This window comes from Moschus berezovskii, chromosome 3 (genome assembly GCF_049115385.1).
Source record: "Moschus berezovskii isolate FMDL1 chromosome 3, NW_MosBer_1.0, whole genome shotgun sequence".
Lineage (NCBI taxonomy): Eukaryota > Metazoa > Chordata > Mammalia > Artiodactyla > Moschidae > Moschus > Moschus berezovskii.
In genome coordinates, this window is record NC_142462.1 from 53,441,960 (window position 1) to 53,457,572 (window position 15,613).

Sequence of the window (15,613 nt, forward strand, 5' to 3'; positions counted from 1 at the left end):
CTCAAGGCCAGCTTCCCTGGCCCACGCCCGGCACTCGAGGGGCGTCCCAGGGTCGCCGGCGGGGGGCGGAAGGCTGGAGGGGCGCCCGAGCTCGCGCGCCGCGACGCCGCGCGCTGGATTTGCCGCCTTCAGCTGCTGCAGCTGCATCGGCGGCGGCGGGAAGAGGGGCGGAGGGCGGTGAGGAGGGCTGGAGCCCCGGCCAGGAGGGAGGGAGGGAGGGGGGCCGGGAGGCTGTGCCAGGCGAGCCGGAGGGGTGCTCGGCGCTCCCCCGCCCTCCTTCCGGGAGCGAGGATGCAGACTCTGAAACTGGCGCTCCCGGGCTGAGGAGGAGGCAGGGGAGTTGCAGCTCGCGCGGCTCGGTGAGTGTGTCTCCTGAGCGCGGAGAGGCGGGGGGGAGGCGGAGGACGAGGAGGAGGAGGAGGAGGAGGGGGAGAATGCCCGGAGCCGCCGCCGCTGCCGCCGCCGCCGCGATGCTCCCGGCTCAGGAGGCTGCCAAGCTGTACCACACCAACTATGTGCGGAACTCGCGGGCCATCGGCGTGCTGTGGGCCATCTTCACCATCTGCTTTGCCATCGTCAACGTGGTGTGCTTCATCCAGCCCTACTGGATCGGCGACGGCGTGGACACCCCGCAAGCTGGCTATTTCGGGCTCTTCCACTACTGCATCGGCAACGGCTTCTCCCGGGAGCTGACCTGCAGGGGCAGCTTCACGGACTTCTCCACGCTGCCCTCGGGCGCCTTCAAAGCCGCCTCCTTTTTCATCGGCCTCTCCATGATGCTCATCATTGCCTGCATCATTTGCTTCACCCTCTTCTTCTTCTGCAACACGGCTACGGTGTACAAGATCTGTGCCTGGATGCAGCTCACCTCCGGTGAGTGCGCGCTCACCTCGGCGGAGGCTGGGGGACCCCGGGCGCGGGAGCCCGGGAGGGGCGTGAGCGGGAGGGACTCGGGCAGTGCGCGCCTCTGGGGGCCGAGCAACTCAATCCGCTCTGGCGGGAGCCCTGGGAGGCCGGAACCCCCAGGGTTCCTCAGCCTCAGCACCAGCGCCTAGACTGGGGCTTTCGAGAACCTCCCAAGTGCGGGGGACGCCACCCGGAGGGACACGTCAGGGCAGGGCGGTTGCTGGGCCGAGTCCGCTAAGAACTCGAGGTGGGGAGAGGAAGCGGCAGAGAAACTACAGGGGGGGCTGCCAGCGAGGCGAAAAGCGGATTTGGAGCGATTGTAGTGGAAGGAGGGTCAGCCTGCTCAGTCCCTCTCTGGGACTGTTTCAGTCATTGCTTTCTGTGGGTGATTGAGGTTGGGGGCTGGAGTGAAGTTGTTTCTCTCTGTCCCAGAAAGTTATAAAATTTTCATCCTCCGTCTGGAGGTGAATAAACCCGAATTCTGTTTTGGGATTTACCCGTTTAAGAAAACTGTACCGTAGAATGTTCCTTTGTAATTCCCCAATAAAGTCTTCTGTTTGCTTCCTTGTCAGAGCAAAGGTCCTTCCACTCCATCTTTAAACAGAAATCTTGAGGGAATCAAGATTTCTCAAGATCTCAGTTTTGGGGAAGTGGCTTTAGGGAGATGGACACAAAGGAAAGCTTGTTTCTTTGGTGTCTCTGATCACTCTTTGCCTGTGGATGATAGATTGTTGCTAGCTGGAGAATGTGAAAGTACTTTTTCTGAGCATCCGATTTACTTTTAACCCAAAAAGAGATGGACGGTGCATTTCCTGGTGACTCTGGAGAGTCCTGAAACTGAGTCCTTTCTCTGCCTCCAGCGGTGCTGATTCCCTTTCTGCTAGCCACCTTCGATGCCCTGCCTTCTAAAGGTAGACTCCATCCTCCAACACTTGACATCGTCTTGTTCCAACATGGTGGGGGTCCTTTTGATGTTATGGATGATCTGGTTGGAAAAGTAGAGGGTATCTCAGGCAGCCACATTCTCATTTGTGTTTTAGTTTATTGCTCTCTTTCTTTAAAGGTGTTATCTTTAAGATTTTGTAGTTTTTCCTATGCCTGGGAAGGTTTTCTAGGGAGTAGGGCTTTGATCCCTGTGTTTACCAGAATGTTACAGGCTGATTAAGTTCTGAAGGGTGCCAGACAAGAGCATGAATGTTCATGATCTTATGCTGCTAGTTAACTATAGGAGAAGCTTCTGGGAGAATAAACTTGTTTGGAAGTTATTTGCTTTGTGTTAAGTGTGCTGCAGCTGATTTCCATTTGCCATATACTGTGAACATATGCATGTGAAAGGGGGTCTCGCTAGCAGAGACCCGCCCCCGCATATACGTATATACCCTTATTCTTAGAGTTTTCTGCTTTTCCTTCTGTACTTCCACTCTCAACTTCTTCAAGCATCCCTCCCCATGATTTTTCTATATAATGTTGTCTTTTATGGCCATCTCAAGAGTAGACTAACTTTGAGATTTGGAATAAATTAATATATTATTGTTGTTCTTGACACTCAGCTCTGGTTTGACTTTGAAGACAGCAGGACATTGAGGATGCAGATGCTTTAGCTATACAGGGTCAATTCTTTTTCTAATTTTAATTTTTCTGAGTTAAATGACCTATTTAGACTGGTGATTCAAATTAGATTGTTTTTTCAAAGGTCTGAAAGTGATTTGTGGGTGATTTCTTAACATATTACAAGATGTTTTACTTTTATGAGATTTTGTGTCTAAACTGACATTGTTGTTTTAAAAGGAAAGAAAGTGAACTATCTTTGGGAAAGAATTCCCAGCTTTGGAGTTAATACAAATTGCAACTATTACGATGTCTTTTTTCTTTTATCTTCCTGGAAGACAGTATTAAAACAAATCATTTATTCTGCAGTAGTGAAATATGGTGTCATGTTTTCAGAAATTTGACATTAGTATGCTATCCTGTTTCCCATATATCAATGTAAAATGTGATGATAACCTTTGTACTGATGAAGCTATAAGGATGTTTACTTCATTTTCAGATAAGTCCACTTCCTTAAGTTCTTGGCACTTATTTGCCATTTGTATGGTATTTTATTTCTAGGTAAACCAGAGAAGGACATAATTTTATTTATGAATGAAGTATATTAATTAAAGAATTGATTATGACTCAAAGTCAGTTATATTAAGAGTTAAAGTCAGTTGTATTCACAGATTTTTTTAAAAAATGGAATAAAGAAGGTATTTCTGAAGAAAGTCACATTTAATGTGCTTTTCAGGTTTTTTACAAAAGTCTCAATACTAACAATATATTTGACATTATTGTAAATTACTGTCAAAGTTTAGTTTTTAATCTTTAGACTATTCTTCTTTAATATTAAGAAGCCTTCTTATAATTTACCTAGGTCTCTCAAGTGTAATTTGCTAACTATTAAAGATGAGACTTAATGTGCCATTTGCTTATCAGAGACTGTTTAACCTTCATTGGAAGTCAAATTATTAAGTTGTGTATTTGGTTATCTAAGCATTTTAATATAGTAAATCATAAATCAGGGCCAGGTAGACTATAAAATCCCATATGAAATAATACACTAAGATGAAAGCAGAAGACTTTCTTGTGGCAATACAACATCAAGAATTATTCTTTTATGATTCTGAACAATGAACTAGAAAACGTACTGAATTTATTGGACCTAAAAATGATGTTGCTTTCTATCTAGATGTGCGAAACAACCATAATTAATGGTGCTATTATGAACACCTGCCCTCTCCATCTCCCCTCTGAATCATCATTAACCTCAGTGGAATGAAACTACAGACTTAGGAGCTAATATGTCACACTTCTTCAAGATATCCTATACTTAGGGGCCATGCCTAACATAAAGAGTGAAGACATGAAAATAATGTGTAAAATAAATAATAATAATTAGAGATGCAAAATTTCCCAAATCCACAAGGAAATAATTTCTTGAGAAGAGAGATGTTTCTTTTCTGTTTGATTTCTCTACTAATAAAAAGAGGTAGATCTGTAATTGGCAAGTAGGGCAATAAAGTCCAGATCTTTTTTTTTTTTAATCTGAATGGAAAGGGGATTTTGTCTTCCTGGGAGTGTGATTCTCTGATTTCATGTTTTTGTTCTCAAATCAGTATTTCAGTCTCTGTTTCCAAGTCTGTTAATAGCAAAGTCTCGTAAAGGTGGAGTTTTTTTGTTTTGTTGACTATAAGCCATTATCTTAAATTATTGTCAGAAATGCAAGTTTTACCAATTACAAGTCAATGAAATCTTTCTTTTTCTTTTCCTTTTTAGTTCTTCCTCTGTTTATTGCTCCCAACCCATCTCCCTTCAACCCCTCTCCTGCATGTGTGACCCCATGGACTGCAGCCTGCCAGGCTCTTCTGTCCATGGAATTTTACAGGCAAGAATGCTGGAGTGGGTTGTTTTTTCCTTCCTTCTCCATCGTTTTTTTTTTTTTTTTTTTTAATAATAAGCTAAAGCATTGGGGCAGAATTTAAAATTTTTAGACATCTACCATAAACTTTGGTGGAATATAGCAGATGAGGAAGTTCTTGGTTTCACCTGTGAAGAAGGAGCACCTAATCCTGATTGGATTTCAGTATTTGGAAGGGGTAAGATGGGAAGGGGGGTGTTGCATTCACTAGATCCCTGTTACTAGTCATTCTGAGTGGTACCAACAGGAAGGGCCTCCAAGATAGTGAGCCTTGATTATATGGCAAGTATGGCAAGGATTGAAGACTGAATTGCTTACTTACCTTCCCCAGCTTCCCAGCCTTAGTTTTCCCCAGCTCTTTTTAATCAGCTTGTGTTCTTCGGTTTTATACCTTTGCCATTTTGGTGAGTTGAGAATAACCTTTGCTCCTTGGAAGGAAAGTTATGACCAACCTAGATAGCATATTAAAAAGCAGAGACATTACTTTGCCAACAAAGGTCTGTCTAGTCAAGGCTATGGTTTTTCCAGTGGTCATGTATGTATGTGAGAGTTGGACTGTGAAGAAAGCTGATCACCGAAGAATTGATGCTTTTGAACTGTGGTGCTGGAGAAGACTCTTGAGAGTCCCTTGGACTGCAAGGAGATCCAACCAGTCCATTCTAAAGGAGATCAATTCTTGGTGTTCATTGGAGGGACTGATGCTAAAGCTGAAACTCCAATACTTTGGCCACCTCATGCGATGAGTTGACTCACTGGAAAAGACTCTGATGCTGGTAGGGGCTGGGGGCAGGAGGAGAAGGGTGTGACAGAGAATGAGATGGTTGGATGGCATCACCGACTTGATGGACATGAGTTTGTGTGAACTCCGGGAGTTGGTGATGGACAGGGAGGCCTGGCGTGCTGTGATTCATGGGGTCACAAAGAGTCGGACATGACTGAGCGACTGAACTGAACTGATAGGTAATTATCACACTTCTTAGGCAGCAGGAAGAGCCTTGGCATTGTTATGCCATCCTATCTCCAGGCACTGTGCTCTTTTCTTATATATCTTATCAGCATTTGGGATTACAAATGTGTTCATTTGTTTACTGTCTGTCTTTTCCAGTACGTTGAAAGTTCTGCAAACCCATGTCCTTTTCTCATATATCATAGTGGTCAAGATCATGGACACTGGAGTAAAAAGAGGTGGATGTGAACCCTGCCTCTAGTATTCATTCGCTATATGACCTAGGGAATTAATCTGTCTGTACTTCAGTTGCTCATCTGCAAGGTGAGCATATAATTGTACTTACCTCAGGAGATTGCTGCAATGATTAAATAAGCCAAGGTGTATAGGAGAACAGTGTTTAGTACATAGTGGAAGTGAAAGTCGTTCAGTAGTGTCCGACTCTTTGCGACCCCATGGACTGTAGTCCATGGAATTCTCTAGGCCAGAGTACTGGAGTGGGTAGCCTTTCCCGTCTCCAGGGGATCTTCCCAACTCAGGGATCAAACCCACGTCTCCCTCATTGCAGGTGGTTTCTTTACCAGCTGAGCCAACAGGTAGGGTTACTGTTATTATGTTATTACTGCTATATCTTGTCACACAGTATGTATATGTATAGCACATCATAGGTATTCATTTTTGTTGTTAATGAATAAAAAAATGAATTAGTAATGGCATGAAGAATGGAAAAAAAAGGAAGTTACTTAAAATGTCCTCTGTGCCAAGTTGAGAAGTGAATAATACCATATACTTTGAAAGCCATGATACTCATTTTTCTCATGGATTTGTGACCCCAGCAGTAATTTCACTAAAGGAATACTTCCAGAATTTTTTGATGGCCTAATTTATGATGAGATTATTCTTAAATCAAGGATTTTTCTGATGCATAGATAATGATCTTTATTACAATGCTGGGATATAATCAATTATATATTAGGATCCAGCAAATTTCCCCTTACCTTTTAGTTTCTCATGAAAAAATATCATGTTATTAAAAATGGAGGTTTTATGTAAGAATCAAAAGGTTAGACTTTCTTTCATAAGGTCCTGTTCCACATTGGATTTCCTTACACGCCTGTAGGAGCAGTCAGCACAGGAGAAGAGGGTTTGTCTTCCAAGCTTTCCTTTCATAATTTTGGGCATCATTGCAGATGTGCTCTTCTTGGATATGCAGGCCTGCTCAGCTGTGTGGCCCAGCACGTGCAGAGCTCTGATGGCAGAACTCTGAAGAGACAAGGTCAGGATTTACTCAAGTTCAGAACAGTCACCAGGTTTCACCATTTGGCTGATGCTGAGCGTATGACAAGAGAAGGCAATGGCAACCCACTTCACTCTTTCCTGGAAAATAAGGAGCCTGGTGGGCAACAGTCCATGGGGTCACAAAGAGCTGGACACGACTGAGAGACTTCACTTTCACTTTTCACTTTCATGCATTGGAGAAGGAAATGGCAACCTACTCCAGTATTCTTGCCTGGAGAATCCCAGGGACAGAGGAGCCTGGAGGGCTGCCATCTATGGGGTTGCACAGAGTCGGACATGACTGATGTGACTTAGCAGCAGCAGCAGCAGAATATATGACAAAGTAAGGTCTTGACTCTTAAGAGATGCTAATCCATCCTAAGTTCCGAGTTATGGAATGGCCCTGAAGGGGGGTTTTCCTCTGCTAGAGCATTTCAAATATTCCCCCAGATGCAGAGAATAATTTGTACCCTCAGGAAAGGTGGTTTTCATTTTCTAACAACATATTTCACTTACAAGAATTTTCGATCTGCCAAGCCAAACTTACAAGAAAATGATTTTAAATGAGAATTTTGAAACTTTTTTTTTTGCTTTTATGTAGTGTGAGAATTGAAGAGATGTTGGAAAATACAGTAATGTGAATATCAAATGAGTTTTTATAACTGTGAGATTTTAAGTGAACATTGTGAAAAATAACGGGCCCTATATAACCCATATCATATCTTATTAGGTGGTTTCTTTGGTGTGAGGCTACAATGTACATGTAAAAGCTTTTTTCCATTGTCAAAATGTTAAAAAGGTGCTTATATATTTTTGTAAATAATAAATACATATACATATATAACTAGAAATTGTATCAGAGGCTTAATATGAAAATGAATTTTTAGTGATTGGTGCTTATGTTTGGTGTGATGATATCATGCAGTAAAAAGAATCTAGATGGCCAGGCCAGTGTACTACATTTTATATCTTTACTTTAGAAACTTTTCAAAGTGAGCAAAATTTTAAATGAAAACAAAAAGACCCAAACCTAGCAGAGCATACAGCTGTAGTTGCAGCATGTGGCTCAGTGCCCTTCTGTGTGTGGTATGAGGAGATTAACCATGGGGACAGGAGTAGAGAGAACTTCATATCACACTGGCATGAAGCAGGGAACTCTCCAGGAGAATTCTAATTGGGGGGCTTAATAGCATGATAACTGGGAAAGTTTTAAAGTGTAATTTCCATAATATATATGAACTTTGAGGGTCAACACAAACTTTCATTAATGTGATTTTTTTTTCCTTATAATTGTGTCAACTGGAGTTTTTATTTGATATAAGGAAAGACTAAGAAACTGACCTTTATTCTTAATAATAACAAGAAGATATTACTGACGACAGAAAGCTAAGAGACTGGTTCACATGGCAAATAGTAGATAAGTTAGTTGGTGATTTAAACATAAAGCTGTTATGAAAAATCACTGGGACATTTCAAGAAAAGAAATAAGCAAAACCATCCTCCCCCAGCATCCTACATGTTTATGCAACTATTATCATACAGCTCTCAAATTATGATTACAATTCTGACACATGTACTGCACAGGATCACGCACTGTCCTTGTTAAATTGTCCTAAGTGTAATCTTGAGCACATTTCTTATTGCTTCTACTAAAATAAAACAGAAGAATGAATAGCTTGCAAGAGGAAGATAAATACTTTTTTGATCAATATAGACATGAACCATATCTAATTACTATTGAGTACAAAGAAAGAAGATAGCAAACCTTTTTGAAATAGAGTTGCTGACATAGAGTTACCAGAATGAGTCTCTTGTGCCTGGATTCTGCTATCTTTCCTAATGAAACTAGGTGTGCAGCAGTGTAGGGACAGTCTATATGTTCTTAATAGGAGAAAAGATCCTAAATGATAGGCTGTGTGAAGTTAGTTTAATTGCGTGAAATTTTGAGATTATGACTTATCAACAAAAGGGCTAGTGGAAGAGTAGTGAAAGGTAGTAAAATGAATGATAAATAGTGGTAGATGAGAAAAAAGGCCTTAGCTCAAAGGCAGACATGAAGAATTAACTAAGAAAGGGCTTAACTAAGAAAAATTTCACATTAGAAAATCATGGCAGACAGGAGTCGGAAGGGAACTCAGCTTTGGATTTAGTATAGAATGCATCATAAGCCCATTTACTCAAGTGTCTGGAAACTCCTGGGGCAGGGTGTTCTACATGGTCTTTTTGGTATCATGAGAGAAGTTGTAAAAATCAGAATGGGAAATGTGTATCATCATTGACAGAAGGCTCAGTATTTGAAACATAGGCAAATATATCCAGGTGTGAAGAATGACAGGGATGTAGAAGAGTGACAGCAAAAATAAATGAAATACAAATAGAGAAGACATAGAAATTCAAGGCTGAAAAGCCTGTAAAACTTGATAACATCAAAAGCCTGTTGAATTTGATATTATCAATAGCATAAAAATATATTGACACAGGACAAGCAGAGAGCTAGAATATGCATTACAGTCCAAAACTGTGAGCGAATCCCAATTATCAAGAAAGAAAAATTATGACTACACCCCCCTTTTTTCCCAAAGAAGTTGTCATAGATTCTAGGATAAAGGTATACAAAGAAAGATGATGGAACTTCTTGTATGATAGAGGCAAACATGGAGGGTTAAAGCAAGTGGAGGTGATGGAATTACAATTGAGCTATTTCAAATCCTGAAGGATGATGCTGTGAAAGTGCTGCACTCAATATGTCAGCAAATTTGGAAAACTCAGCAGTGGCTACAGGACTGGAAAAGGTCAGTCTTCATTCCAATCCCAAAGAAAGGCAATGCCAAAGAATGCTCAAACTACCGCACAATTGCACTCATCTCACACGCTAGTAAAGTCATGCTCAAAATTCTCCAAGCCAGGCTTCAGCAATATGTGAACCGTGAACTTCCAGGTGTTCAAGCAGGTTTTAGAAAAGACAGAGGCACCAGAGATCAAATCGCCAACATCCGCTGGATCATGGAGAAAGCAAGAGAGTTCCAGAAAAACATCTATTTCTGCTTCATTGACTATGCCAAAGCCTTTGACTGTGTGGATCACAATAAACTGTGGAAAATTCTGAAAGAGATGGGAATACCAGACCACCTGACCTGCCTCTTGAGAAACCTGTATGCAGGTCAGGAAGCAACAGTTAGAACTAGACATGGAACAACAGACTGGTTCCAAATAGGAAAAGGAGTACGTCAAGGTTGTATATTGTCACCCTGCTTATTTAACTTATATGCAGAGTACATCATGAGGAACGCTGGGCTGGAATCAAGATTGCTGGGAGAAATATCAGTAACCTTAGATATGCAGATAACACCACCCTTATGGCAGAAAGTGAAGAGGAACTCAAAAGCCTCTTGATGAAAGTGAAAGAGGAGAGTGAAAAGGTTGGCTTGAAGCTCAACATTCAGAAAACAAAGATCATGGCATCTGATCTCATCACTTCATGGGAAATAGATGGGGAAACAGTGGAAACAGTGTCAGACTTTATTTTTGGGGGCTCGAAAATCACTGCAGATGCCGATTGCAGCCATGAAATTAAAAGATGCTTGCTCCTTGGAAGGAAAGTTATGACCAACCTAGATGGCATATTAAAAAGCAGAGACATTACTTTGCCAACCAAGGTCCGTCTAGTCAAGGCTATGGCTTTTCCCGTGGTCATGTATGGATGTGAGAGTTGGACTGTGAAGAAAGCTGATCGCCGAAGAATTGATGCTTATGAACTGGGGTGCTGGATAAGATTCTTGAGAGTCCCTTGGACTGCAAGGAGATCCAACCAGTCCATTCTAAAGGAGATCAATCCTGGGTGTTCATTGGAAGGACTGATGCTAAAGCTGAAACTCCAATACTTTGGCCACCTCATGCGATGAGTTGACTCACTGGAAAAGATTCTGATTCTGGGAGGGATTGGGGCAGGAGGAGACGGGGATGACAGAGAATGAGATGGCTGGATGGCATCACTGACTCGATGGACATGAGTTTGAGTGAACTCCGGGAGTCGGTGATGGACAGGCAGGCCTAGCGTGCTGTGATTCATGGGGTCGCAAAGAGTCGGACACGACTGAGCGACTGAACTGAACTGAATTCCTTTAATGGGAAAAGGGAACTTATAGTGAGCATTTAGGGTAAATATATTTCTAGAGCATTTTAAGAACATAATATAGTTATAAGCTAGATTAATCGAAGTTGTCTAAATTCCAGTTGATTAATGACCAGCAATATTGTGATCTATGTGCGACATATTATTTAACTGAATGTACATGTTTTAAGCAGCTAACTGGACAAGAAGCAGTGCTGACTAGTTGACGTTTTTAAATAATCTTCATAGAGAAAGAATTGCTTTACTGGAGTGTTTTACAGATGGTGGTTGGTGACCCTTCCATGGGTCATGATATCAGTTTAGTAGATAATCATCAGCATTAAACCTTAAATTAAAAAAGGATAGATAATGTGAATGCAATGCAGATAGCTTGTGAAACCTTTATTTTTTTTTTTTATTTCTTAAAATATTTACATATGTGTGTGTGGACTAGATTGCAAAGGGTTGTAGTCAAAATGTATGAAAGACAGTATTCCAGAGAAAAGATAACATACTATGAATTTAGAAAAATAATTATTTCTTCTTTGGAAAATTGTGAAAGTTTTGGACCAATTCATAGGTGATTTTTCACTAGAGGATAAATTAGGTAAATATACTTAATCTAAGCAATTTGAGACATTTTTCTTATCTCACTTCCATTAATGACTTAATGCTAATGTACCCCATTTGGATTGTGGGTTGATTGAAAATAAGAATTATCTTTTCTAGATGTGATTTGATTAGCCTTTCATGCTATAAAAATGACATGGTCATTAAGCAACAATCTGTTAAAGCAAACATTTAAACAAGTGTACTTAACCCAGTGCCAAGTAGATATAGATTCATGTGTGCGTGCATGCTAAATCACTTCAGTCGTGTTTGACTTTTTGTGATCCTATGGAATGTAGCATGCCTGGCTCCTCTGTCCCTGGTACTCTCCAGGTAAGAATACAGGCTTTTAAAAATTGGAGGGATATGAAAAATTATTTAGTAGTTTCCTTATTTTCTCAATAAAGAAATAATAAAGGTAAATACTATTAAGCCACTACTATTTGGAAAGACCTCAGTATATTTCAGCTCAGTTCAGTTTAGTTAGTCATGTCCAACTCTTTGTGACCCCATGAACTGCAGCATGCCAGGCCTCCCTGTCCATCACCAACTCCCGGAGTTCACTCAAACTCATGTCCATTGAGTCAGTGATGCCATCCAACCATCTCATCCTCTGTCGTCCCCTTCTCCTCTGCCCTCAATCTTTCCCAGCATCAGGGTCTTTTCAAATGAGTCAGTTCTTCACATCAGGTGGCCAAAGTATTGGAGTTTCAGCTTCAACATCAGTCCTTCCAATGAACACCCAGGACTGATCTCCTTTAGAATGGACTGGTTGGATCTCCTTGCAGTCCAAGGGACTCTCAAGAGTCTTCTCCAGCACCACAGTTCAGAAGCATCAATTCTTCGGTGATTAGCTTTCTTCACAGTCCAACTCTCACATCCATACATGACCACTGGAAAAACCATAGCCTTGACTAGACGGACCTTTGTTGGCAAAGTAATGTCTCTGCTTTTTAATATGCTATCTAGGTTGGTCATAACTTTCCTTCCAAGGAGCAAGTGTCTTTTAATTTAGTTAGTATATTTAACCTTTACAGTAAACCTACAAGGTTAGAATTATTTTATCCATTTTGTATATGAAAACATTGAAGGTTAAAATTGTTCAAGGTTACAGAGCCAGTAAATGGCTTGAGCCAAAATCAGAGTCTCTTCCTATCCAACAGAATATTTTGCCTTTGAGGCTGAGATAAGTTGTCTTGGCAAAATTATACCTTGATAGAGTTGAAACTAACACATCTGATTTCCAGTGCAGTGCCTTTTTTATCACTTTCTTTGCCTCCTAACTTAAATGTTCATTTGCTTAGCTTAAATCTTCAGTATGCTTTTGCAACATTTTGTATCAACATGAAGAAAAGGAGCTGGTATTTACAGGAAATATCTAGTACATGTTTGTCAGGCTTCCCTCTTCAAGCATGCTTAGGTGAGATGAGGTAATTCTCATCCTATTCTTTTTCATAACCTAGAGCCTGGGTGGTTCTTTCCCCACTATATCCCCTTGGTTGTACCTCTGATCTCCTCGCTATTATTCTTAGAGTGTGAATTCCTGTAGGAATGTTGGCATTGCTGGCTCTGTGGCATCCATTTCTGCCCTGCATCAAATGTAGAAATGTTCTTAGTAGATTTGTTTATTGAGGATGATGTGATGGTAGACAGGATTACCAGGTCTCAGACATAGTTCCAAAAAGGTTATAAATAGACTTAGGCAACTTCAGGAGACATTAGGGAACTGGGTATAGATTTATAGTTTGACTTGATTGTTTATTGGCTGGATTATTTTGGGCAAGTCATCTAACTACTCTTGATTTTTTCATTTTCTTGATGTTATTTTTCTAAAGTTTACATTAATTGTATTTGGGATACGTAGAGATTGCAGGTTTTATGGACACTAAAAGCATGTCATCTATTAACCAAGTGTTGCTACCCTTACCAATAAAGTAAATATCAGGAAAACCATCAAAGACGGTGAAATTAGAAGAGAAAGCAAGTAGGAAACAATTATAGGTGATAAATGTCTACAGTTAGATTTCCTCAATATAATGGGACTTTAAGTAAAATCACATAGCACAGCACTGTGTTCTTAGGATTATTGAATTAATGCATGTAAAACACTTAAAACTGAACCTAGCACACAGTAGTTCAGTTCAGTCACTCAGTCGTGTCTGACTCTTTGCGACCCCCATGGACTGCAGCATGCCAGGCTTCCCTGTCCATCACCAACTCATGGAGCTTGCTCAAACTTATGTTCATCGAGTTGGTGATGCCATCCAGCCATCTCATCTCAACCATCTCAGCACACAGTAAGCACTCAATAAATGTTAGCTATAATTGCTGCACTAAAGAGTGCAGCCCTGGAGGAATGGTTAGTATTCAGAAAATTTAGTAGACAGAAAAATTGAACTCACAATACACAACTTAAAGGACAGTTTCATTTCACAATTTGTATATTTCAAATCTACTTTGTCCTGAGGATCGAGAAAGATAATGGCTATGAAAGCCTTTCAGAAACTGCAGTGTTACATAAATGCCATTGTGATTCTTAGAATGAATTTTGTACACTACTAAGAAAATACCATATTCAGTTAAGAGTTTAATTTTGTGTTGACAGGGTCTAGCTTGTCCATTTTATTTACCTACAATAGTGACTCAGAAGTAGCAAGAAGATGTGGAGATATGTTGAACTGTTTAGTAAGTTCAGCTGAACTAATCTAAAAAACAAGCCATGTTTTGAAGGCAATGTGGACCAGACAATCTTTTGATTATGTCAAATACTTAGGCATTCTTGTGAAGTTTCACCAAATGACAGAGAAATATTATTCGTGTTACCCTCTTCACAGTTATCAAAAGAAAAATTTGAATATTCTCTATCTCGAATAATATCATGTCACAGGAACAAATCAGAAGTTGCATTTTATTGTCTGATATTTTAAAAGTAACTGTAATACACTGAAAATTAGGATTCTCAATATGATATCTGTGAATCATTATTTTTTTTCCTAGGCAAAATAGTAGTGATTTATGCTCAAATGAAGATTGTGTTGCTCTTTCATTAGCATGTTAATTCTTTGTATTTCTTCAGCTTTTCTAAAGAATATTTTTAAAAGCCCAACATTGCTTCTTATTAATATTTTCCTTTCATATTTGAAGTCATCAGCTTACTGTAAAATTAGAGTATTCATTTGTTATGACTACATCTGTGACTATGACCCAAACTGCTAGATTGAATAATGAATAAATGAACATTCTCTGTTCTATATCCACAGTATCAAGATCCTTTTTGTAGCGAGTATCCAGAGTTGAGATTGACAGGAGAACTTATTAAATAAGCATTCTTGCTCAGACCATCTGCTTCTAAAGGTGCTGGTGAAGAGATTTTGGTTAATCTCTGCTGGGCAGCCTCCAAACTACATCCTTCAGGGCATGGTGAATAGCTCTGCCCTTGCAGACCTCTCCATCTGCTGGAAAGGGCTGTCCAGCAAGGTGAGCTGGGATGGGGAAATGGGCCAGGATCCATCCAGCCCTAGCTCACTTTACTGAAGACCCCTCCATGCACTGCAGGATGGGCTCTAGAGGGAGCTCCAGCCTTGTCATCATGTGCCTCTCAGAACTCTCTTTTTTATAGAGTCAGATCCAGAGTCATTTCCCCCCTAACACTATCTTATAGCATTTTGATGATGGAGGGTGGAGGATAAAATATGAAGGGTAAAAAAGAATAAGAAAAGGCATTCATCCAGAATCCAGGCAGTAGAAGGAAACACCCAGAAAAGTTCACCTCTTCCTGGACTTTTTTCCAGTCCTTTGCCTTGATATAAATTCTTTTAAATTACTCCCTATAAGGGGACGACAGAGGATGAGATAGTTGGATGGCATCACCGATGCAATGAACATGAGATTGAGTAGGCTCTAGGAGTTGGTGATGGACAGGGAAGCCTGGCGTGCTGTAGTCCATGGGGTCACAAAGAGTCAGGCACGACTGAATGACTGAACTGAACTGACAACTTATCTGTCTTGTTAAGAATCTGTTGTGACTTTCCATTGGCCTATGTTTTTTAGAGGACTCATTGGATTGGTCTTTCTCCCATCTGAACTTTTTGGTTATTGTTTCTCAGCTTGGATATGGACACTTTGGAATAATTTGGACATCCCTGGAGAGTTAGCAGCTCACTGGAGACCTGCTAATAGTAGGTTATTGTAGAATTCAAAAAAAGTTGAGAAATTCAGAACTGGAGGATTCTAAATAGCTGTTTGATTTTGGTGATCATAAACTATGCATTATGGTTGTGGGTTGTATCTCTGTGTTACTAAATCTAAT

At 40.6% G+C, this 15,613-nt stretch overlaps 1 protein-coding gene across 1 annotated transcript in view; it reads left to right on the plus strand.

Moving 5' to 3' along the window:
• Window positions 1-434: 434 nt before the first annotated feature.
• Window positions 435-15,613, plus strand: part of LHFPL3 (LHFPL tetraspan subfamily member 3) — a 625,767-nt gene continuing 610,588 nt past the window's right edge. Inside the window, exon 1 of the mRNA XM_055420726.2 lies at window positions 435-873. Coding sequence (XP_055276701.1) covers window positions 435-873 — 439 coding nt within the window. The remainder of the gene's footprint in view (window positions 874-15,613) is intronic.